Source organism: Sturnira hondurensis, unplaced genomic scaffold (assembly GCF_014824575.4).
Source record: "Sturnira hondurensis isolate 20B ecotype Veracruz unplaced genomic scaffold, ASM1482457v3 Scaffold0021354, whole genome shotgun sequence".
Lineage (NCBI taxonomy): Eukaryota > Metazoa > Chordata > Mammalia > Chiroptera > Phyllostomidae > Sturnira > Sturnira hondurensis.
Genome location: NW_028093985.1, coordinates 32,986,067 through 33,011,997, shown reverse-complemented (window position 1 = coordinate 33,011,997; position 25,931 = coordinate 32,986,067). Strand labels below are relative to the sequence as shown.

The following is a 25,931-nucleotide window of genomic DNA, read 5'->3' as shown; positions in this document are numbered from 1 at the left end:
GTTATGGTGCATAAGAAAATTATATTTTACTCCAAGGAGCCCTAAAACTTAGGTTTGAGGTGCTAGGCTCAGTCTGGGTCCCAGATGTGAAATGCAAAATTGAAACATTTTTACAGCCCATAGTCACAAATGTCTTTAATTAAAATGTACTATTTCACTTAATATACATAATTGGTCCAGTAAGCCTATCTTAAGTTCCCTTATGATTCTTCTTCACTGAAGAGGTAGTACTTTTAATTATTCAAAGCTAGCATATTAATGTGGACCACACAGAAAAATAAAAAAACAGATGCATCATCCTCAAGTTTATACCTCAACTTAAGGTAAGGATTATCATAGATATGCAGACTAAACAGAGAGAACTCCATTTTTAAAATGAAGAAAATGGGATAAGAAAAAGCTTTTATCTAGTATCAATATTTATAAATCATGAGGACGACTTAAACTTTTAAATCATAAACTTTTTGGTAAAATCTAAAAGTGAAGCAAAATGAAATAAATAAAAGCAGTACTTCTTCAAAGAATGTTTATTCATGTAATAATTTATTGACCCTATAATTAAAATTTCAGGCACTATGATAACAATCAGGCATTCAAAAAGATGAAAAACCAAAGTAATGAAACTTTATAAACACATAGCCCAAGAGGTAATAAAGGCTAAAATATGATTAAATGAAATAGGTAATTTAATATACTATATGAGGAGAATAAGGAAGTACTATAGGTTTTTCATGCTTTTTATGCCCGACAGAAAGCTGCGTGCGACTCATCTGACTCAGAATAGCATTCTGTAAGGTGAAGGATTCACCTTACAGAATTTGTAAAATTTTTAAAAAATTTATAAAATGCAAGCAATTTAAATTGGCTAATGGTGCCAAATTACCCATAATAATATCTTACATGATATTAGCTAATTGCCCGAGTTGTCACATAGATCTGAGACCCTTCCTGAACCTGACTACATGCAGACAGCTGGCCTCTAAATTTTGTACGTTCTAATTACCAAAGTGAATTATGAACAACTATACTTTGGTATTCTTGCTTATAAGAACGAAAATCCCACCAAACCTTCCTGAGTTCCTAATCCTTGTTTGCTAACAACCCTCCAATAACTGTCTTTTCACTATGTGTGTCTCCTTAATTCCCAGGAAAGTGTTAAAAACACTCTGAGAAAGGGGCATCTTCTCTCTCCCTCTCATAGCCTTAAAGACTGTCCCAGGGGACTGACTAAGCACTTAAGTTTCTAGTTGTAGCTCCTGCCAGACAATGCCCACTCAGGAAACCTGGCTAACTACATGTTTTGGAAAAACTTTTTCTTCTTTCTGTTTTTGTTTTCATTATATTCCCTCAAAAGTACTACTAGAACGTGAAAAATCCAAGCTAAGAGGAAGATATATTCTAAGTATATATAGAATTTAAAAATTACAAGTATTTTTTAATTACAAAAATATTTATGAATAGTTGAAATATAGTCTTATTTGAAATTATTAATATATTTCAGAAATATTCTTATATGTGCCACTCCCATGAATTAAGATAGTCAACATGAAGTTGGGTGGGGAGGAAGAGGCTGAATAACATTAAATTCTCTTTTATAGTTAATTCTGCAAAACAGAAAAATTTTAGCACATGCAAAAAGTTCTAAGGTCCCTGCAACAGCTAGTATAATAACTGAAATAGGACTAGGGTTACACATAAGGTTATATTCTAGTTACACATCTTCAAAGATACTTTTATTCAAAACCTATCTGGCATAATTCCTGTAGTATGGTTCAAAAAACAGACAGATGGTGAGAAACACTTCTACAGAGTATGTTTGGCAGTTCAATATACACAGAATAAAACACCACTTACAGAGCTGAATCCTGTGTCCTTTAGGATTCAAATTTAGATTTTCTTAACTAGGAGCTTGAGCACAATGAAGTTTTATCATCTTTATAAACAAAATTCATTAACTACTATATATTTAAAATTAGATAAAGCATATTTTAGTTTACACATAACTATACATGCAATTATCATAGACTTTTAATATATAATTTAGGTACTTAAAAATCAAGTTATTAAAAGTCTAAAATAAGTCATATTGCCAAATTACTTACATTTTCAGTTAAAGGAAGACTATCTATTCTTTTAGTGAGATTCTGAAGTTGAGCATAATACCAGTCTTTTTCCTTTTCTTCTTTGTCAAGATCAGCAAGAAGTAATGATCTGTTTTTAAAAAAAGGTTAAAAGGTCACACAATATTAATATAGAACATATAAAAACAATTATTATTACTGTTACTGTGAAGTTCTCTCTTTAAGCTATAGTATTAATACTAATGAATAAATGGAAAACATTGATTTTGGATTTTTGAGGATGGGACTTAATAATACAATCATTTAAAGTTGAATATTAAAAAGATTTTTTTTAACTTTTTCAGCTAAATGAGAGACTAAAACAACCTTACTAGAATATTTACACTTCACCAAAAGTATTGTCTTTACATTCATTTACAGTCTAAGAACATGATGGTGGTTTATAGTAAAAAGTACATATATGACAAAACCAAGTTAATACAAGAAGAGAAGATATAACAGAGGAGAAAAGAAAAGTAGTAGTTGTGCAGAAAAGAAGCCTAGAGTATTAGAAGCTACTGCACTGGACACAGATGAAGTTTTTTTGCTTTTCAGCAGCCAAAATAATGAAAAATATACTGTCACTATGCAATAAGAGGAAGTTATTCTAAGGGAAACAAAATTTTTCTTAGTTTGGAATATGAAGATGAATTTATGTAACTTCTCAACTACCCAATCAATGTTTTCCTCAGTAACAATCTATATCAAGGTAGTCCATCTGATCATTATAAACAGAAATGCAAAATAAGAGTGTTACTGAGAAAAAACTCAGTTGACAGATAAAGTGTATGACCTTTTGCCCTGACTGGTATAGCTCAGTGGGTTGGGCACTATCCTGTAAATCAATTCAATTCCCGGTCAGGACACATGCCTGAATTGTGGACTAGGTCCCCACTTCAGGGTGCGTGAGAGGCAGGCAGTCTATGATTCTCTCACACATCGTTGTTTGTTTCCCTCTCCCTCTTTCTTCCTCCCTTCCCCTCTATAAACAAACAAACAAACAAACAAATAAATCTAACCCCCCCCACAAAAGTATATGACCCCCTTTTCAAGTGGCTCTTTCCCAAAGCTACCACCATTACTATTTGCTCGTGTATATTTCCAGAAATGTTTTATAAAATCGCAAGGATATATGTATATTCTTTTTTTTAGATTTTATTTATTTATTTTTAGAGAGGGGAAGGGAGGGAGAAAGAGAGAGAGAGAAACATCAATGTGTGGCTGCCTCTCACATGACCCCCACTGAGGACCTGGCCTGCAACCTAGGCATGTGCCCTGACTGGGAATCAAACCTGGACTCTTTGGTTAACAGCCTGTGCTCAATCCACTGAGCTACACCAGCCAGGGCGATATATGTATATTCTTAAACATAAGTAGTTCCACATGTGTTGTCCCATAACTTATTTTTCGCTAAAAATCTACCTTAGAGATAATTTTATATCAGAACATACGGGTTCTGTGTATTTTAGTCCAGGGGCATAGTATTGCATACATTCCATAGTACTCTTGAATCCATCGCCAGTTCTGTATTAGAGGGCATTTAGGACCGTTCCAACCTTTTGCTACTATAAAGAATGGTGCATGGCATATCCTTACACATAACTTCATGTCACACATGTGCAAGCATGTATGTAAGGCAAATTCTAGGGTATGTAAATTTATAACAGATTACACTTATTAGATGTTATTTATGCACCTATTACCTTCACCAATGTAAATGTATTATCAAACTTTTTTACTGTTGTAAATCTAGGTTGTTTTTCCTCCCAAAACAGTCTATCACATTGGTTTTAATTGGTCTTCTGTTAGTATGATTGAAGGTAAACATTTTTTAAATAACGATTTGTATCTTCTTGTCTCTGACTTTTTCATATGAACCTCTTCTGTGTTAAGAGTAATACCACACTTAGTTATGTGGGTTACAAAATAATTTCTCAGCTTATCACTTATCTTTTAACTTTGTTTACAATATTTTGCCATGTTAGATTTTTCTGAAATTCTCGTGGTCAGATTTGTGGATATTTTCCATTACAGCTTCTGGAGTTTGCTCGGATGTTCCCCACTAGGATAGTTACTTTAAAATCCTGTCAGATTATAATTTCTTGGAAAAATGTGTATGCATGTATGTAGAAGGTTCTATTCTTTCTAAGATTCCCTTCCCTTGAGAAGCAATTTTTAAAATAAGAAATAAGTCTTCATTTTGACATGGTAACCTTGACTGTGAGGGAGTGCACTTCAGGGAAGTAAGCCCCTGCTTACAAAGTAACAACCTTGGGGGAATGTGGACTAAGGAGAAGCTGCTGCTTCCTTCCCTTCCTAACAACAAAAGCAGGAAAAAGCACTGTAGAAAGTCTGCGTCCCTTTCAAAAGCTGAGCACCAAACCAGCATAAAGGAAAGATATGATTCCATTTTTCAGCTTTCCTTGGTGAGGACCTGCAGGACCCATCAGGACTAAAGTGGGGAAAAGAGAGAGAGGGATGGTGATCCTCCGATTACTCTGGTGGAGTGAGTGGGAAGTTAGGGAAAACAGGGACAAGTTGTTACCATAAAGTTTAAAATCAAACTGTAAAAAAATATTCCGGAAAAGCCAAGGCTATAATGTCTTCATCCAAAACAGTAACAAGTGGCTAAATGACAGCAGTTGACCTTGTAACTCACAGAGCAGTGATTAAGGCTCAGGAATGAAACTAGGTCTAGACCCAGAAGCAGATAGGTCTTTAGGGTTTAGAACACTGATGGCTTATTTAGTGGTTATCAATAGTCATCTTTAAAAATGCTTCTTTACATAAACCTCATGTCTTAGTCCTCTAGCTAACGCACAGTCACCTAGAAAAGCATGGCACATATGTGTTGGGTATTTAGCAAATATTTGTTGAGTAAGTTAATGGCTGATATGACAGTAAGAAGCACTTATTGAATGCCGTCTATACAAGACACAGTGCTAAGGACTTTTAAAAAATCTATAGATTTAAAAATCTCATTCTACAGACTGGAAAACAGATTCAAAAAGCTTGTAGCGGTACAGACCCGGGTTTGAATCCTGGTTTTACTACTTACTAGCACTTATCTTGTGAAATACAGAAAGAGAGAGAGAGAGAGAATTAATCTATGACTTAAGGGATGTCTATAGTGAAAGAATAGAAAAAAAACTAAGGGGAGAACATTATCAAAGAAATAACAGAATTTCCAAAAACTAAAAAACCCCAAAATTCAGATAAAAATAGCACACTAGTATCCAACATGATGAATAAGACAACGCAAACACCAAGGCATTGTAAAAGCTTCCAAGAGGAAAAATGGTTGCCTATAAAGGAGTAAGAATCGGGTGGATATCAAATTTCTCATCTGCAACAATGATGAGAGGAAAATGAGTTTGGATTTAGACCTAGACCAACCACCAATCAAGTGTGAGAGCAAAATAAAGATATTGTCAAATAAGCAAGGTCTCAATTTTCTTCCCTCCAACATAGTGGGAACTGAAAGGACACAAGATGTATCAGATCTACACATGCAAATACTCTCTCCCCTCTCTCTCTTCCTCCTTCCCTCCCTCCCTCTCTCTCTCAATAAAATCAGAACTTTATCTACATGCAGCAAAGTTCCTAGGAAAGTCAGTATGCTCACTTAATACTGTTTGCCTCTTCACAGAGCTCAAAGGGGACAAAGAAATGAAAGACCGTGGGCCCTAATTAGTTTCCTATTTTTCAGCATAGTATTTCCTACATGTCAGAGAAAAAAAAAGTCCAGGTTCAAGGTACAAAATAGACTTATGTGAACTCCACAGATGAAAGAAAGCTTAACACTACTGGTCCAGATGATTACCCCTATTTTTATAGATGAACATACCTAAAACTAGAGAGAAAGTAATAAAAGGTCTTTTGCTTCTTAGTGAGACATGCTGGGGATTTCTCACATGTTAACATTCAACTTTCACAACTCTACAAGGTAAAATCACATCCCTGTTTCATAGAAGAAAATGACACCAAAATTCAGACTTGACCAAGGTTCCAGAGCTAGAATGTAACACTTATACCTGTTAACATAATGTCTAATAAAAGTTTAAAAAATATAAAGGTAAGGTTTCATTCATTTCAACCTTCACTCAACAAGGTTTCATTGGAGAATTTATAATCTTTTAGGAGACATGAATATTTGATAAAGTTCTTGATAATGATGTATATTATGATGTTTGCAATGAGATAATTTTAACTGCAGGAAGAGAATACACAAGCTGTGAGAAACCAGGACTCATTCCATGTGTCAAGCAATGTTTTTCAACATGGAAATAGATAATTTAAGAAATGTTTCATTTGTGGCACTTGTAATAGGCCTTCCATATTGGAAACAGTCACTTTATACTATAGTTCAAAAGATAACCAGAAATGCAATTAAGTATTTTTAACTACAGAAACTGTGATCATATGTAGGACCCAATGTGCAGAGCATTCATAGTATCTAAGTGAAAAAACAGAAGTCCCACAATCCCAAGAAACTGCCCCCTTTAAAGTTTTAGATTTAGTTTAAGGACAGTCACATACCATCTTTGAGTTAATAAATGCAAAATGTTTCCTAAGTGTTAGTGGTCACCCATCATACACGCTTTGTAATTCGTACCTTGTATTACAAAATAACAGCAAAAACTGGAGCATACAAGTTAATGTTTAATGTTACTACTTAATGAAAAAAGTTACCTCTCTTTCTCAAGTTCCTCTAAATAACCGGTGTTTTCTCTGCCTCCATTTACAAACCCTCTTCTTGGAAATGAGCCCATAGGAACAGGGCTGCACTCTCCCGAGCGACTGGATACAGATCCTTCCCGGCTCCCGTAAGAACGGAGGGACATTTTTGACCGTAGTTTTACTCCAGGGAAATTACTGCTATCTAAATTAAGCTCTAAAAAAAATTGAGACATGTTTTAATATAGCAACTGTTTTAAGTAGTCTAATGGATTAGATTATTTTAAAAGTAAAAATTTAGGTTCATATTTAGCACTCAATTTTAATCCATTTTATAATATAATTGAAAATACTTTATTTATATGTATATTACATAAAGTCTATAGGAATGCTAAATATGACAGCTATTGATCAGCCAATTCATGCAGGAAGCAGAGAAAATCCTTATCACAAATGCTGATGCTCAGAGAAAGTCACTGATTCCTGGTTCTAGGGAAATATAAAGGTAGGAGAGAGGAAATATAATAAGGAGAAGAATCCTAAAAACAAAAAGCTCAGAAAATGGCTGAGTTTCAATGAGGCAGGGTCTCTGAGGGCCTGCAAAAGGACAGCACACTGAAGCATCAACTCTATAAAAGAGCTTCTTAGTTCAGAAGTCGACAAATTTTTAACACAGGAAACAACAAATATGCATGACTGAATACACAATTATTTAGAAACAGAATGGCTAAACTTTCCCTCCCGAGTCAACCTGAGTCAGGGGGAAAAGGAGTATGTTAGAGGAAAATTAGATGAAATATCCTGACTTAGATTCAAGCTACATAATAACGCATTTAGGGACCAAAATTTTTTTGCCTAGCTTCAATTATAATTAATCATTTTCCTTATTTTGACACTGGAATTTTTAAGCAACAAAATGAGACATTGTTTTAAAATTCTGCTAAAAATGGCTTGTCATTAGCTTATGTATGTGAGAGGATAAAGCATTTGCATCCTGGATGGAACGAAGAAGGACAGGACTCCACTTGCTGCAATGGGCCCAGTTTGTGGTAAGGCCTATCTAGTGACCAGCAGAATGGCAACGAGCTTTTAAAAGAGCTTAAAATTATTAAGAATGGCATTTGAAAGTTGTTTATTCTAAGCCAGCAAAATGTTTAACTGAAGAAATAACAAGAAAATAAAGTTCTGACATATTTATACTTTAACAATTACATCCTCAGGCTGTTATACTAAGAAACTGATAATGGCACCCAAATCAAAAGAAGATATACTTGGGTATACATATCTAAAATTGGCAACTGAAGCATAAAAAATTATTTTAGAACACTTTTAAAAAATGTACCTTTGAGGCGCTCTAATAAATCAATCTGTCCGGAAGATGTCATAGCTTCATCATCAATACTGCCTTGAAGCTGTTTAAGTACTTCCTGTAAAAAAGAATACAATATAGGGACATGAAAAATTCTACAAGTGTTCCCAAAGACACAATTGATGAAAGAGAGAGTAAGTAGAAGAATCTTTAAAAAAATTAAATAAAAATAAAAAAATTAGAAAATGACCAAGCCTCAGTGAGGCTGGCTCAGTAGTTAGGTGTTCAGAATCTCCATCTCTGAGGCTGGTACCACTATGACCACTAACACATTATAATAGTCTACTTAATACCCTAGAAACATTCAAGCTTTTATATATCACAGTTAAGTATGTTCTTCTAGTATACTGATTTACATTCTTATGTTTACATGGATACATGCACTTTGCCTCCTGCATTGGATGTCATTATTCCTTTCCCATCTAAATCCTTATCTTGATCTGATTTGCTAAGATCCTTGAGTGTGTTTCCCCTTCAAATTTAAGACTATAAATATTACAAATTTCTGTCTCCTCAGCCCTTGGCCTCTCACCTTACAAAGCTCCAAATTTTGACACTTATCTTTAAAGAAAAACCAGTTCTGTTTGATACAGACCCCTTTTCCTCTAGCAGGTCTGTCTCTCTCAAGCATTACATATTGTTTTACCTGCCTTCTAGCTCAGCCTTATTCTCAGGTGGTACCTGACTCCTTAGCCCTAAAGTTCTGCCTCTTGGAGGTTAAGGGCTTAAGTCTTTAATGTCCTGTTTCCACAAAGTTCAAAGTCTGGCAAATGTCCTGAGGAGACCTGTTGTGTGAAGGTTATGTGTCTGTCCTACAGCAGGACTCTGCCTAACATTCTGCCTTCCTAGACCACCCTCAGTGTCCTACACTACAAAATGACTCAGCCGGTATCCCAGGGAGAAAACTGCTCACGCACTTGGATCTCCTCTAAATGTCAATACTAAACCTCTGCCTAGATGTCTGTCAAGACCTTCAAAGTTTCTTTCCTCCATTGGAGTCCTTCTGCTTGTTCCAATGACAAGTATCAGTCTGCACCCAGAATCAACAGATATCCCTGGGGAAGAAAATCACCAGAGATCTCAGCTCATGTAGAAAGGGCTCTTTCCTGTTTGGGATTTTAGTTAATACAGTCCTTGACGCTTCCACAGAGCTCCAATATCTTTAAAAGTACAGGTTCTGTGGGTGTGTTTTAAGTCAGTGTTCCCTAGTTGCTGCAGTAGGGCTGACTGCCTGAGGCTGCATTCTGCAAATACCTAAAAGTCGCCCTCAATTTCAAAGTTTTTGAGGGAAAAATACAACAGAACTGGCAAAGCAATTCCAATAAAATATTTCAGAAAGTGCTTTGAGAAATGGCAGATTTTAAAATTAATATGTGATTTTGAAGAAGTCAATATTCATTTGTATGATATATTCTGGAAGCTTGGTTTTAAAAAAGTAATTACATTATATGATCAAACATTATTTTTAAAAAATTTTAAGATTATAATATGTTAGAAAATAATTTTTTAGAGACAAAATAGGTTATGATAATATCAGTAATAGAAAATATTTATCCATGAACAACTGTCATTTCATGGGGGTTGCTAGTTGACCCACTTCTGTTTTTCTCAATACGTCACAGTTACAGTCTTTTCATTACCAGATACACATATGCTTGTTAATTAAATACCCAAAATAAATTATGAAATGTCTATTTGAATTTTTATCCTCATTCTTCCTTACACTCTGGAAATAGAATATACTTTACACGTGCATAGTTTTAAAGCTTATAGAGAAATTTAGTTTGTTAATAATTTGCCTATAGATGATTTTTTCTACACCATGCCATCTTTTAGTTTAGATGCTTCACATCTCCATATGACTAGCATCATGTTGCCACACTCAGCATTTGAAATCAAATGCTGTGAATCATAGCTCTGGCATAAACAAGACAGTGCATACTTCATTAAAGTTTAATTACAATTTCTGCATTTATCTGATTCCAGGTCAGCTAAATCCAATGAAATCTCTATTATACTTTATTATATTCTTATTACAGAAAACGTCAAGCATGTACATAAGTTTAAAGAACATTATAACAAACTCCCATATATCTTCACATCTTGCTTCAATAGTTATCAACTCATGGTCGTGTTTCATCTACACATACACCTACGTTCTTCTCCATTGCGCCCCACTTCCACCCAGATTTATTTTGAAAACAAGTATCAGACATCATGTCTTCTATAAATATGCATATTTCAACACATATATTTAAACAGGATTCTTTCTAAACACAATGCAATAATTATACCTAAAAAACAAACATATCCTTAATATTTTCAAATATACAGTCAGTGCTCCCAGTGTTGTGCACTGGTTTTGCTGTGGCACACAAAAACATTTTTATAGCTTGTATCAATGCCATTTAATCAACATCCAACAGTATTCTCTTTTGCCACTAGATGGTACTACTAGCCTTTTTGGGGGATAAATAGCTTAATGATTAAGAAACATGATTCAAGATTGTACGTGTATTCTGGTCTAGTGAGTGATTTTGGGAGGAGGGAGAATAACCATTGCTTTGGGTAAACCGTAATCCAACCAAGGAAGTGCCCATGTTTCCACATGTCTTGTCACAATCGATTTTCTAAAACAAAATAAGGAGGTCATGGTTTCTGCTCTTTAACAGCTTAAAGCATCTTAAGGAGGAGATACATAGATAATTTCCTTATAGGTTGTATAACTGCTATGATACCATATGCTCAATCCTAAATGTGTGGACAGATTAGCAAGAAGGTCTTGCAGAGGCACATGCTCAGTGATTATCAATCCATGGTTGAATTCAGATATAACTTAAATGCCAATATTCATGATGTATATTACTGTATCACACAAGTTATCAACCTGATATTACATTATAGAAATTTAAGAGTGTTATTTATTCTAACATTTCACTTCAAGATGGAGAAGGATTGAAGGGTAGGTTAAAATGTCTCCCAAAAATGACTTTTGAATTTGTTTAAGTAGTTAAACAACAACTGTAAAATCCATCTCAGAGCTCTACACTACAAAGCAGACATTTGGATAGGCCAGCCAGGAGCTCTCTGCATAGTAGATGAAGAGTAGTCTTGTTGGGAATTCTTAATTTTGCACAAAACTTCTAAAAACACAGGCAATGTAAAACAATTTTCGATACATTGTGTTGATGTGTTGAAATACCAAACTATTCTTTTTGAACCTATGAAGTAATCAATTCAGCTGTTTCTAAGGTCACACATAGTTTGAAGAAAATATGTTTGTTTATAGTCTTATTTCCAGAAGGATTTGAGGTAGATATCCTGCAGATCTGTTATTGCTGGGGATAGTTTTTACAACAGAAATAGGCAATTAGAATAGAAATGATTCATAGACAGACAGAATAGTACAAATGAGTAAAAACGTTGAACTGTTATGATACTGAATATAAAGGATAAGAGAGGAGGGAAAACAGTTCAGTGATAAATAGAAGCTCGAAGAATAAGGGAAACCCCAAAATGCATAGAAAAAGGACTTCGAAGAGAATAGACAATGAATAAGAAATAGGAGCAGAGAACAAAAAGAATAGGGTCAAGAATTCAGATGTTAAAATAGCCTAGGGGCAGAAACAACATTAGAGCAGGAAGAGTTTTTTTAAAGGGAAGGAAGTAAGAGTTTTACTAGTGATCTCCTATTCTAAAAAGTTATTACTAAATTGAGAGAGAAGAAAATCTACCTAAGTAATTAAAAATTAAAACAGCTAAAGTTTTAACCTCAATTATTTTCAAATTAGAACATATTTTCTTCACTGTAGACTAAATATTTCATAACTCTTCTTGGAGATTATATAGCTTTTCACTGCTATTTGGCAAATCAATTTCAGGGCTTGAAGGTGCCACAGAAATCCTCTAGGCTAGTGCAATGCCCGTATTTTCCTAATAAGGCAACCTAAACGGAAGTCCAGAAGAAGGTCTAAACGTGACACAGCTTAGCTTGTGACAACGCCAGGAACAGGACCAGGTACTGACCTGCATTCAGGACTCCTCCCACTAGGGCACCCTAATATTCTTGACAATCTAGCAATGCAGCATTTAAGTGGCAACAAGGCCTCAGAGTGTGGGGAGGAAGGCCATATTTAATAATTGAGCCAGTTTCTATGAATTACATAAAACACCCAGACTCATTAGAGTGATACTGAAGTGATGCTTAAGCTTAAAAATAAGAATTACTTTCTGAGGTTTTACATTTATTTTCTTTATGTAATTCACTGGATGAACTCAATACATTTTATTTAAAAGTATAAATGTTAACATTTGTAAGAAAAGAGTTTACATGTTACTGCTTAACTTAAAATATACTTTTGAGTAAGTGAAATGTCTAACCCCAAGTTTACAAGAAGGAATACTGAATAAAAATGGATAAACTACAATTAAAAGTCACAGTCTTGATACCTTCATATTAGATGCCTCAGTTTCCAGTTTTGTAAGATGATTGGAATTATCTTCTAGCTCTTGTCGAAGATTTGAGTTCTCCATCTTCAGTGCCTCAACTTGCTTTAACAACTGATCATATGAAGCTGCAGCCATCCTTGGCTACCCCTGGACCTATAAGGTTAAAAAGGATTTTGAAATTCACTACTAAAAATATAGTGGCTGCTTGTTTACAAAGAAAGGGATAAAGAAACAAAACTCTTGAGACATTTACTAAGAAGAATTTTATTAATATGCTATTAAAGTCTCAAAACAATATTGTTCAAGTGATAGCATCTAAGAGGATGAAACAAGGGAGTCTCAGTTGAAGATGAACAGGACGAAAACAGAAGAGAACTTCAGCAGTGTCTGAATACATCTGCGATTTCACAGTGGATAAGATTTTTATCAGGTTAGAGTTTTTTCAGGGTTTTAAAGATATTTTACCTGGTTTAACAGGCAAAACCTAGAAAATATAATTATTGATAAGAAATTATTTATATTAGTAATATTAATTTATCTCTGAATTTTGTGCAATCGTCTCAGAATTTTAGAGCCAGAATGGACTGATGAAATTAAATGGACTCCCACTGCTTTTCACTTGATGGAAAGCTAGTCTTAAACCCCGTCCATGGAGTGGTTCTCAAGTTGAGCAGGCCTCGTTAAAAGGCAGTTGTTTGATAAAATGGACACACAAAAGAGCACTAGATTGAGACTTCAAATCTTTTTGATAGGAAGATGATAAATAAGAATTACTAGTATAAAGTTAGGCTGTTACATTTATTCAAAACGATGACTGTAATAGGCCGAGTTATGGCATATGAGGTCTTGGAACTCACTGTGCTCAGACTGAGGCCAAAAGACACTTGTAGAAAATGGATTAGACATTGTCCAAAATAGATTAGGAGTAGAGCTTGTCAAAGAGAAGTGAAACAGGGACTGGTGGTTAATCATACGACTTTGAAAAAAGAGTGGAGAAGAGAAAATACATTGAAGACAGCCAGGTAATAAGAGGTCCTTGGCATGAAGAATTATAGAATGCTAAGAGTTATATTTAGACTAACCAAGTTAGGAAGACCCTGATTCTCTATTTAGTTTAATCCCAAACTCACTTTGGAATAAAGAAAATCTGCCTATCATAATGTAACAGGGTGCAGCCAAGAGGGGGGCCCCATATAGGGATTTGGAATGGGGTCCATAACTCAAAGTGTCCAGGAAATATTAGGATGTTCTCACCCCTTCCCCCCACAGGTGTGAGTTGGGGGAAATGACACATGGAGCAGGAACATGCAGGCTGTTTTGTACAGCCACAGCTTTGCCGCTAAACTCTGGCATGGCCACTTAACATATCTATAACCTTTACCTGGTTGCACAGATAGCTGTGGTCATGCTTTGAGCCAGGGATTTCCATCCAAGACATAACTGGGAAGCTACTCCCCCTGATTACAGCGCCTGTGTGAGAGCTTGGAGGTGATCGGCTCCATGCTGTTGGGCCACGCCTGCCCAGACCCACTATGGCAGCCTAGTAAAGCTGGAAGGATACAGGAGTGCTGGTAAGTATAGCAGATTGTGGGAGGAGTCAGAAATGGGGCTGCAGAGGAGGATCGGGGCGAGGATTTAAAACCCAGAAGCAGCAGCCATGTGAGAAGAGAGAGCCACGCACTTCTGACACAGTGGGGACCCCTGCAGCCCTGTGAGGGAACCACTTGGCTTTGCCAGAGTGGGCGGGCACCCCTGTAGCTTGGATAGAGAGAATCACCACGTGGCTTTAGCAGAGAACAGCCACTCAGCTTTGGCAGAGTGGTGACCCCCCTCGCTGCAGCTTTGCCCAGAAGAACCATGCAGTTTTGGCCAGAGTGGGGACCCCCACAGCTTTGGTAGAAGAGGACCATGCAGTTTTGGGGTGCTCCCTTTGGCCACGTGGCCTGGGAAGCAGGAGAGACTTTGCCTGGAAGAAGGGTGAAAGAATTCTTGGCTGTAGGCCATGAGAAGGTGCCACATGGCTTTGGATTAATTATACATCCTGCCTGGATGGCACCACAGCTGACAGTGTCAGGAGCCTAAATCACGGACACTTACTTCTTTTCCTGAGTTACGGTACCCTGAATTAGGGCAGGGGGAGAAGGAAGGACTGTGGGTGTCTGTGGGTATCCTACAGGACTTTGATATTTTAATGAAGACATTAGGTCACTACTTTAAGTCTGTATAGCTTTAAATAAACCTTTCCTTTCCTTTTCACAAATCTCTGGCATTGAGAGATGTCTTTCCTCTGGTGGCGGACAATGAGAACCTAGTGGGGGTCCTTTCAGTAATAGTATATTTTAACCCTCCTTGGTCCCTTGTTCTGTAACAATAATTGTTTAAGAGGTAAGAGGTAAAAGGTAATGCAAAATTTGTGTTTAAGCAACATTTAAAGATCCTGACATAAAAAATTCTTCTGTAATAAAATCCACTATACAAAATAGGCAGACAGATTGTAACACAGGCAAGTCAAGACAATATTGGAGTTCACCCACAAGGGAAACCAAGGGACTCAGGCCTAGTCAGGTCACTAACGGCTAGAACCTGGTACAACCTACTGCCACCTGAGGAAGAAAGGAAGTACTGGGAGGTGCGGATCACTCACAGAAGTCTTTACAATCGAAAAGAATGAGCACTGGACTTTTATTTGGAGACTTGGGTCTTAATTTCAGGATTGGTTGTGATTTGACCTCTTTGCCCCTTCATTTTAATTCATTTTACCAACATGTAAAATGGATATTTACTACCTGCTCAAATACAATTTACAGGGTTATGGTTAGAATTAAGAAAGAAAGGCAGGATTAAAAAGTGCTTGTAAATACAAGTTATATTATGAAACTAGGCATGTAACAACTTCCTTATTAAGACTTCCTGTTGATCTATGGTTATAAGACCCTATGCCCCCCCGCAATGGACAAGAGGTGAAGAAGTAATTCACCCTCTTGTAAATGACAGAGACATCTTGAAAATGAAGGAGAAATTTTTACACCATATCATTAATAAGCAGGCCTGGAAACACATAGTGCATTGAAAACCATGTGACAAAGGTAGAAATCAGACAGAATTTAAGCCCTAAAATTTTATATTTCAAATAAAAATTTAACAGGTAATTTTGCACTAAAAAAATAAAACCAAATACGTGGAAAGGGTAAGAACACAGAGATAGGTATGTTAAGGGAGAGAGGGTATCTTGCCTTAAACAATCATGAAAAGAGCCAGATGGGTAAGAGGGGCCAAAACTATTAAAAGTGCTCTTTGGCCCTGGCTGTTGTAGCTCAGTGGATTGAGCGCGGGCCTGCGAACCACACGATCGCAGTTCGATTCCCAGTCAGGGCACATGCCTGGGTTGCAGGCCAATTCCCGGCAGGGGACCCACAAGAGGCAACCATACATTGATATTTCTCTCCCTCTCTCCTTCCCTTCCCCTCTAAAGATAAATAAATAAAATCTTTAAAAATAATAAATAAATAAATAAATAAAAGTGCTCTTTCATAGAAGGAAAAACATTCAGCCCTTCAGATAGGCAATTAAAACATTCTGTCATCTTTTCCTTCTTTTCCAGAATGACAATCATTAAAGTTATTTCTGTTCTAAAAAGCAAATATTTCATATAATTTTACCAGAAAAATAAGCTGTTTTGTGGAGTAATACGTAGTCTACCTTACATGTTTTTAGGATATTGTGGCCATCCCTCCCTAACTCAAAATTGCTTTAGGCAAAATTTGAGAAATCATAAATTTACTTTGGAATGCCTTTTATACAAGCACAAGAATTTCACATCAAATACAGCTTAAATGCAAGTCACTCAACACCAATTAAAAAACCGAAATTGATAAAATGAGAAAAACCTCTGAATCTTTCACTTTACTGACAGTATACAAACATCCATATTTGTTTTTAGCAAAGATGCCCACTAAAGACATCACCACCCCATAAGAGTAGGGGAAAGAAGAAGAAAGCAAAAACACAGTTATCTAGATTTCTATACAAATGTTCACTGGAAAACAATTTAAAAGTATCCTAAGAAATTTATGCAAGGAGACAAATGTTTCAGGAAGGCAGGGAATACTCATTTAGCATTAACTGTGGAAGATTCATTATTACTAATTTAAGAAGTTTGGGATCACTTTAAAAAAAATATGTCACATGTGAAGTTGCTATTCCTGTTTTATTTTAATGAATGGGGGGAAAAAAGATGTATCTGCCAGCACTTTTAGATGGTAATGAGTAAGAGAAAAATACCAACGGAAAGGGAAGAAACCAAAAGAATCAATCACAAAAGACTACTTTGCTCAACTGCACACAAATAAATTTGAAAATCTAAACAAGACAATTTACTAGAAAATATAATTATCAAAACTGGCCTTCCCCTAAAGATGAAAAATTTACAATACAAATCACTGTTAGAAAATCGATATCACTTAACGTATTAATAGATCTACATAGAGAAAAAATATGATTATCCCAAAGATAAAATGATGTATAAATTCAATGCCCATTCTTGTTGAAAATACTGAACAGAAAAGAACACTTCCTTAACATGATATATTTTTTTAAATCTAAAGAGTTTCATTTGTGGTTTGCAAATATGATACAAAAAACTTTTTTTGTTTTAATTTAATTCTTATTCAAGTACAGTTTTGTTTTATATTCCCTGCCCTGCCCGCCCCCCCAGTGCTCTCCACCTCCCTCTCATTTCCTCCCCCCACCTTAATTATTATGATATTTATCAGCCCCAAAGTCAGTACCATATTTAATGTGGAAAAATTAGATATATCCCTAAAGTCAGGGAATGTCCATTTTTACTGTATTTCTCATAATACTAGTCAACACAAAAGAATGAAATCAGCCCTGGCTGGTGTAGCTCAGTGGATTGAGCGTGGGCCTGCGAACCAGAGTATCGCAGTTTGATTCCCAGTCAGGGCACATGCCTGGGTTGCAGGCCAGTTCCCGGTTCCCAGTTCCCGGTTCCTGGCAGCAGACACATGAGAGGCAACCATACATTGATATTTCTCTCCCTTTCTCCTTCCCTTCCCCTCTAAAGATAAATAAATAAAATCTTTTTTAAAAAAAGAATGAAATCAGAAAGGATTTCATTTTACTGAATATTATTGGCAGATGATATAATTATGCACCTGGAATATCCAAAAGAACCAACTAAATATTACTATAATAATATAATTTTGTAATGTACCATAGCACAAAATATACAGAAATGTTTCCTTTATAGGTACAAAGAGAAACCAGACAGGAGAAGAAATGAAAGATCCCCTTTAGATTTTAAGAAAATAACAAAATATTCAGGCATAAAGTGAACAAAGTGTCCAAAACATATTGAGGAAAACTATACAATACTTCTCAATGACACTAAGGTAGACTTCAACTAAAGGAAAGACATACCTTGTTCTTGTAGAAGAAGATTCAGTATAAGGATGTTTCTTCCTAAGTTAATTTATAAATTTTACATAGTCCCAGTAAATTACTATATAAAGTTTGTTTTTATTTTGCTTTCTGTAGCTAGACATTTGAAAAAACTAAACTAACAAAAATAGGAGAGCACGAAGAAAACACCTACCCCCCATTAAAATACTACATGAAGCCCTTTTTAAGTGAAAGAGTATGTAGTTAACTGTACTATGCCAGTAAGTCAACTTCTTAGTTTTAATAATCATGTAAGACGTTAACATTAGGGGAAGCTGAGTAAAGGGTATACAGAAACTTTCCATACTATTTTCCAACTCTTTTTTAAGTCCGAATTTATTTAAAAATAAAAAGATTTTTAAAAGTTGTATCATAATGCCTATGATACAGGCATTATGACTAGATCAACCATTGAAACACAGTAAAAAAATCCAGAAGTACACATATGCAAATTTAGCAATGATAAACATAGCATCACAAATACATGTGAAAAGATGGACTTTACATAAGTGGCACTGGGAAACAGGGCAGCCATGAGGAAGAATACAAAATTGCATCTATTCCTCATACTGGGATAAGTTACAAAAGAAAAAGAGATTTAAAACATTATGTAGCATCTAAATTATCGAAATAGTTTTGTTTTTAAATTAAAAATACTTAAACAGAATATACACTCTTCCAAGGAGGATATTGTGGAAAGACAAACATTTCACTTTTAATTAATGAGTATAAGGCACATGGGGGGCCAACTGGAGTTCTCTCAAGAGATGATGTCTGTTACCAGACTGGGAGTAACAGAATAGGTTCTTAGGGTACTTCAAATAAATAACATTTTTATTTGGTGTAAAAGCATAACATCTTTTAAATAAATAGGATGCATCCATGCAGTAGAATATTCTACTGCCATTAAGAAGAATGGTGTTAATGCAAAAAGAAAAAAAGTAAAACAACCAAAACAAAAGGAGTATGCTAATCACTATGTCTCATATGGTCCATCCTGTTCTAGTAAAAATAAAAGAACTGTATAAGAATAAAGAAGTCTTTGAAAGGATAAAAAAAAATAGTCATTGCCTCTGGAAAAAAGTTTTGAGTTCTGGTGAGAAGAAGCCCTCCTTTTCATTGTATATCCTTTTGTAGAGTTTGAAGATCAAAGCAAAACGTTGGTTCTCTGGGCCCTGGCAGCTTAGCTCAGTCATCTCTATAAGCCACAGTTGCAGGTTCCATCCCCAGTGATGGCACATACAGGGATCAACTAAGAAATGCATAAATACGTGGAACAACAAACCGATGTTTCTCTTTCTCTTTCCCCCTCCCCTCCCCTCCCCTCCCCTCCCCTCCCCTTTCTCCTTTCTCTGTGAAAATAAAAAATAAAATAAAATAAAATAAAAAATGTAAATAAAAAGTTGGTTCTTTCAAACAACTTCTTCATATGATTAGAGAGAGAGAAGAGCCCAAACATAAAATGGACAAACTTCTTTGGTGGAGTAGAGGAGGGACTGATGTAAGAGGAAATAAAAAACCTTAACAGTTTTATAACTATTGAAAAACTGGAGCAATAAGTACTTTTTCTCTCCTCCTCCTAACACAAAACAAACAAAACCCACCAGACACAAATGGCTGTACAGACACTTTCTACCAAATTTAATAAACAAATCATACCAACCTTATACAGACTTTTCCAAGAATAGAAATATAGAAAATATCTCCCCAATGCATTTTATGATGCCAATATAATTGCAATGTAAAAGTCAAAGGTAGTGTGAAAGAGAATGATTATAGACTAGTATCACATAAATATTGAAACAAAAATCCTACACAATATATCACAAAACAGAATACAGCTGTATACAGTAAGGAAACTACAGCAGTCAAGCTGAGTTTACCTAGGAATGCAAGGATAGTTTCACAGTAGATCCTTTATGTGTCATGCACTGCATTAAAACATTAAAGGAGAAAAATCTTAAAATCATTTCCATAGACAAAGAAAAAACATTTGTTAAAAGCCATCTGTTCAAGATAAAAACTCTTAATAAAGCGGAAATAGAAGGGAAACAGCCAAAAACCTACAGTAGACAACATTCTTTAACAGTGAAATGTTGGGGCATTCTTTTAAACATCAAGAACAAGTAAAGATGTCTACTATTGCCATTTTCACTCAACACAATCCTGGCTGTCCTAATTAGCATAGTCAATGCTTAAAAAGGAAAGAATAATGATTGGAAAGAAACAGAAATAAGAAATATGAAAATGTATCCAGTTTGTGAAAGAAAAAATCACTATACAAAAAACTTTTAATTCAAAGCAGAATGCATCTTACGCATTTTTAGTTCCCTTCTCTTTATTTAACAAGTCCTTATCCTCCCATTATGTATCTCTTTCCCTTCTCTAGTAAAACCATAAGTGGTGATATTCACTCTCCTGTCTGCTCTATCTCCTGTCACCTCTTTCTCTCCTTACCTTCTATAAAGGGCTATATACATTGGCTGGATTCCACCCAAGACTATCGTAAGTGAAGGTAAGCTCTAAGAAGGCTACCAAAATGAGCTGGGACAGGGGTTGGCAAATATTTTCTGCAAGGGTCAGATGATAAATCTTTGTGGGCCTTACGATTTCTGTTAAAACTACTCTGACTTTGTCGCTGTAGCACAAAAGCAGCCATACAAAATATGCAAAAAAATGGGCATGACCTGTTCCAATAACACTGAGGTTACATAAAAAGTGGCAGTTTGCAGACCCCTGGCCCAAAGCATGAATTCTCAATTCTGGTTTTCAAACATCCCAAAGTAGCCCAAATAATTTCAAAGGCTACTGAGAAATTCTCAATATTAGTATTTTACTTTTAAATAAGAGGAAATAATCTGCTATCTTGGAAAGAACAGAGAACTAGGAAGTTTTAAGGTCCTTGATGGTTTTTCAACAATCATTTTTAATTTGTTAATGATTGTTAAAAAATTAACAATCATTTGTTCATCACTATTTGTTCATCTTCGAGAAATTTGTTGCGATCTCATTTTGGCTTCCTCTCACCCTATGGTAATGTAAGCATCTATCTTTTTAAAAAACTTTATTGTCATTGATCGAATCTTAGGAGAAAGAGGTGGTCAATGTGAGTGACTAATTCACCAGCTTGCATCAGAAATTGTTTATACATTAAAATGTTAAATTCATATAAAAGTTTAATTTTTGTATATGGTATGAGTGTAGCAGTCAACTTTACTGAGTCCCACATGCATAACCAAGTACATCCGCACTATTTATTAAACAAACCATCTCTTTTCCAGTGACTGGAAATGCATCTCATCATATGGTATCTTCTCACGTATACTTAGAACTGTAACTATGTTACATTTAAATTAATTTGAGACAGATTACACTTCTATGACACTAAATCTTACCTCTCTTCTGTGGGTCATGAATAATTAAAGTCCTTCAATCAAATTTTCCAGTGTTTTTCAAGAAAGGGTCCCATGCCTTCTGTATCACATTTATTTCCATTTTGTTGTTGTTTGATTTGCTGTGGGTAAAACACTACCATTCCACACCAGATATTGCTATTATAGCCACTTACAAAATTACCCTATGAATTCTAATAGTTTTTCTTGTGGATTTTCTGGATATGCAATCACATTAATCTGTAAGTAAAGGTAATTTTGTCCCTTTTTCCCCAGTATTTATACCTTATTCCTTTTCCTTGTTTTATTGTTAGCTTAAAACTTTAAAATAATTTTGAACAATAGTGATCTTTTTTTTAAAATATTTTATTTATTTATCTTTAGAGGGGAAGGGAAGGAGAGAGGGAGAGAAATATCAATGTATGGTTGCCTCTGCCAAGGACACACAATGTATCATGTGTCCCCTGCCGGGAACTGGCTTGCAACCCAGGCATGTGCCCTGACTGGGAATCGAACCGCGATCCTCTGGTTCGCAGGCCCGTGATCAATCCACTGAGCTACACCAGCCAGGGCTGAACAACAGTGATCTTATTCCCGATTTTAATAGGAATAGTTTAGTACTTCACCATTTAATAGTCCATTTCAGTAACTATTTTTAACATGTTTGGGTATTTTCCTTTTGTTTAAATTTTTTTTCTTTCTTTTTTTTTTAACAAGTGTCCTGGCGCTTGAGGATGGAACCACTGACTGGAAACCACCGAAGACATGTCACCGAGAAGGCTGAGCCGTTTCCCTTTGCCTCCGTACTTTATGGGGACCAGGACTGCAAGCCCAACCCCCGCTAAGAAGAGGAGGGTAAATTTTTTAATAGGAGTGGCTTCTAAATACTTTTTTTTACAACACCTTCTCATATAACATATAGCCATACAGTTTCTTCTTTGCTGATGCCATCAATTATAAGTTTCTCATTTTGACCCAGCCTCCATTCCTGTAATAAACCCTATGTTGTTCATGTTTTATTACTTTACTAGTTTGTTCATTTTTCAATATTTCACATGGAACTGTTTTAAAAGATTTTATTTATATATTTTTAGAGAGAAGGGAAGGGAGGGAGAAAGAAGGGGAGTGAAACATCAATGTGTGGTTGCTTCTTGAATACCCCCTACTGGGGACCTGGCCCTCAACCCAGACATCTAGCCTGACTGGGAATTGAATTTCTGACACTTTGGTTTGCAAGCCCCTGCTCAATCCACTGAGCTACACCAGCCAGGGCACACATGGAATTTTTTAACGAGAAACCAATATATATTTAAATTTTTATAGTATTTTAAAATAATGTTTTGAATTAAGTTTACACTAAGCTTATAAAATGAGTTGGTAGGTTTCCCACCTTAATCTTATATTATTTAGAATAGCTTGAATAATAACTTATCTATTCTTTGAAAATCAGCTAGAATTCAGATCAGAAGATAACCTTTTAGAAAAAAGATTTTTAAGTATTTTGAAATTTCTTAGGTAGTTAGATGTGTTTTCTTGTATCAATGTGATTAATAGTTCACCAGTAAATTATCCATTCCCTCTAGCTTTTCAAGTCTATTACTACAGAGTTGGATATATTCTCTTATTTTAAAATTCGTTTCCTGCCCTGGCTGGTATAGCTCAGTGGATTGAGCATGGGCCTGCAAACCAAACGACTGCGGTTTGATTCCCAGTCAGGGCACATGCCTGGGTTGTGGGCCAGATCCCAGCAGGGGATGCATGAGAGGCAACCATACATTGATATTTCTCTCCCTCTCTCCTTCCCTTCCCCTCTAAAGATAAATAAATAAAACCTTTAAAAGATAAATAAATAAATAAAACTCGTTTCCTATCCCATTCATGCTCTTTTGGTTTTGTTCTCTTAATCAGGTTTCTTAGGGTTTCATCTATTTTACTTGTTTTTACCCCAAAATTTAACTTTTGGTGTACATATCCTTTCTACTAATTTGTTTTCTATTTCTACATTTCTCTTTACTAATTATATCCTCTTATTTCCATCAGTTTGTTTTTGTTCTTTATTAACTGTTGTCTAATTACTCCATTTTACTTTGGTGAGTTTTGTTTCCCCACCTTTAAGACAAGGTGTATTATATCTAATACTCAGCATCTGTAATTATCATAAAGTTTGGCTCAGTGCAGCCACAAAAGATAAATACATGCAAGAATAAATAGAAAAAGTGCTTTATCAGCCAGAAAGAGCAAAGAACAGAAAAAGAGGGCACAGAGAAAGTCCACGATGACTTTCCCATTAAGATGATGGATTTCTCTCATGGCTAAATATTTGAAAACTTATTATTTATAAGACACCATGCAAATATTATAAAGAGGTTTTGTGGGTTGGACTGTGTTCCTCAAAAAGATATGTTGAGTCACAGGTAGCTAATCCCTGGTCTCAGTGAAGGTGATCCTTTTTGGAAACAGAATCTTTGCAGATATAATCGAGTTAAGATGAGGTCTTAACTGGATTATTTTACTGGATTAAGATAGGCCCTAAATATAGTGACTAGTATTCTTTAAAGAAGGCCATGGGAAGAAATGGACACAGAGACAGCGAGGAAACGCCATGGGGCCATAGATGCAAAAAGCCAAAAACTGCCAGCAGCTACCAGAAGTTAGGGAGGGAGGCCTGGGAAAGAATCTCCCTCAGCATCCTTGGAAGGCACCAACCTTGCTGACACCTTGATTTCAGATGTTTAGCCTTCAGAACTGTGAGAGAGTAGATTTCTATAATTTTTAAATTTAATTGTTGTTCAAGTACAGTTGTCTCCATGTTACCTGCCCGCATTCCTCCCCACCCAGGCCACCCCCACTCCCCACCCTTGATCCTACCCCTTTGGTCCAAGTGTCCTTCTTGGCCTTTTGGCTAAGACCAAGTGTAGTATCTGTTTTTATCCGATTTCTATCATTTCAAGCCACTAGTCTGTGGCACTTTGTCCTGACAGCCCTACAGAACTAATAAGGGTAGAAGATAAGTTGACAGGTTCCTTGTTCTTAAGTATTTTATTATTTAGTAAAGTAGTAATGTTCCAACAGAAAGGGTAAATAGGATCAGTATACAAATACATCAGATGTTTATGCCCCACCTTCCGTTCTTTTGGCTCACTTTAACTCTAGTCACTGCTGCATCAATCAGCTCAAAAGCAGATGCAAAGTGAAAGCACATCAGCTGCACCAGGTATCTTTTGCTTTCTGTCTTAGGGCATCTGTGACGCCCTCGTGTGGGTTCCCAGCATTTCCGCATATACAAACTATAAAACAGTAAACACTTGCCGGGGCAATACTTGACTAAAGGGGAATGGTTGTTAGTATATATAATTCTTTCTCTTGGGTGGACACTTCCATTTGGTTCCTCAGAAGGTCCTGGCAGATCAAGCCACAGTTGTCCAAAGTGATGGCCAACTTGAGAACACAGGCTTATACTGACTGCCCTTCATTACTATTTAACTCCTTCTAGGCCCATACTCCTCTTCTTGGATCACTTCAGAAAGAATTTCACACAAGGCCTTGATTGGCTCAAGCTCTGACTTATAGGAAACCCCAGGCTAAGATACAAATTACCTACAATTCAAAGGCAAATTTGGGTACAAAACCAGTGACAGAATGCTATGGCAATCACAATTTGCCGAGAAAATTAAGGAAAGCGTTCAAAATGTAAAAGCCACTTAAGAAGGGACTTGAGAGATGTTGAGCATGAAGGAACACACATAAAGGTGAGAGGACAGTAAGTATTCCACAAGAAGGAACAAAGTGATCAAAGCTCCAACTGGAAAAACAATGTCTATTTGGGAGAACAGACAACAGTCTAGTTTAGCTGAAATACAGCCTGGAGGAATCAAGGAAAAGAGGGAGGTGCAAGCACAAACAGGACGGGCACCACAGGGCGGCAGGTTACCTGACAGCGTAAGGAAGAAGTGGTTGGGACTGACACCCACAGAAATGGCGTGACAGCAGAGGTACAAGGCCATGTTGCTCTAACATTTTTCAGTTTCTATCACAGACTATAGCAGAAGTAGCTCATAAACTAACACCAATGAAGTGATTATCTGGCCAAGAATCTAAAAATAGCTAGTGGAAAATATATTTCAATACTCTTCAATGAGTATCTGCTTACTATCTTAGTGACCATTACATATTATACTATGGTTTAAACAAATGTGGTAAATGAAAGTCTATTTACCCAAAAGTAACGTTCTCTTACAAAGTGCAAGTAACAAAAATATCCAACACTTCAGCTTTAAAAAAAGAAACAAAAAAACCTATGTGTATGTGAAAGACTATAGTCATACACATGACTATGGTCTTTCTTTAGACTATAGTAGAGAGGATAATGGCTCCACAAAACCTCCATGTCCTAATCCCTGACTGTGTTAGTTTATACAGCTAAAGAAATTTTACAGACGTGATTAACTGAGGTTCCTGATATGG

The 25,931-nt window shown here is 35.9% G+C and overlaps 1 protein-coding gene and 2 pseudogenes across 8 annotated transcripts in view; 1 reads left to right on the top strand and 2 right to left on the bottom strand.

Annotated features, from left to right (window-relative positions):
* APC (APC regulator of Wnt signaling pathway) overlaps window positions 1–25,931 on the bottom strand; it is a 146,835-nt gene that overhangs the window by 73,905 nt on the left and 46,999 nt on the right. For 7 of the 8 annotated variants that reach the window (XM_037032170.1, XM_037032175.1, XM_037032176.1 and 4 more), the window contains exons 2-5: window positions 12,616–12,768; window positions 8,140–8,224; window positions 6,813–7,014; window positions 2,103–2,211 (exon numbers count right to left, since the gene is read on the bottom strand). In XM_037032170.1, coding sequence (XP_036888065.1) covers window positions 2,103–2,211; window positions 6,813–7,014; window positions 8,140–8,224; window positions 12,616–12,750 — 531 coding nt within the window. In that variant the 5' untranslated portion in view covers window positions 12,751–12,768. Of the gene's footprint in view, window positions 1–2,102; window positions 2,212–6,812; window positions 7,015–8,139; window positions 8,225–12,615; window positions 12,769–21,470; window positions 21,752–25,931 lie in introns of those variants that run through there. The other variant, XM_037032174.1, reaches the window with a different exon arrangement.
* Window positions 22,182–22,322, bottom strand: LOC118977549 (uncharacterized; annotated as a pseudogene).
* On the top strand, window positions 24,350–24,507 carry LOC118977531 (uncharacterized; annotated as a pseudogene).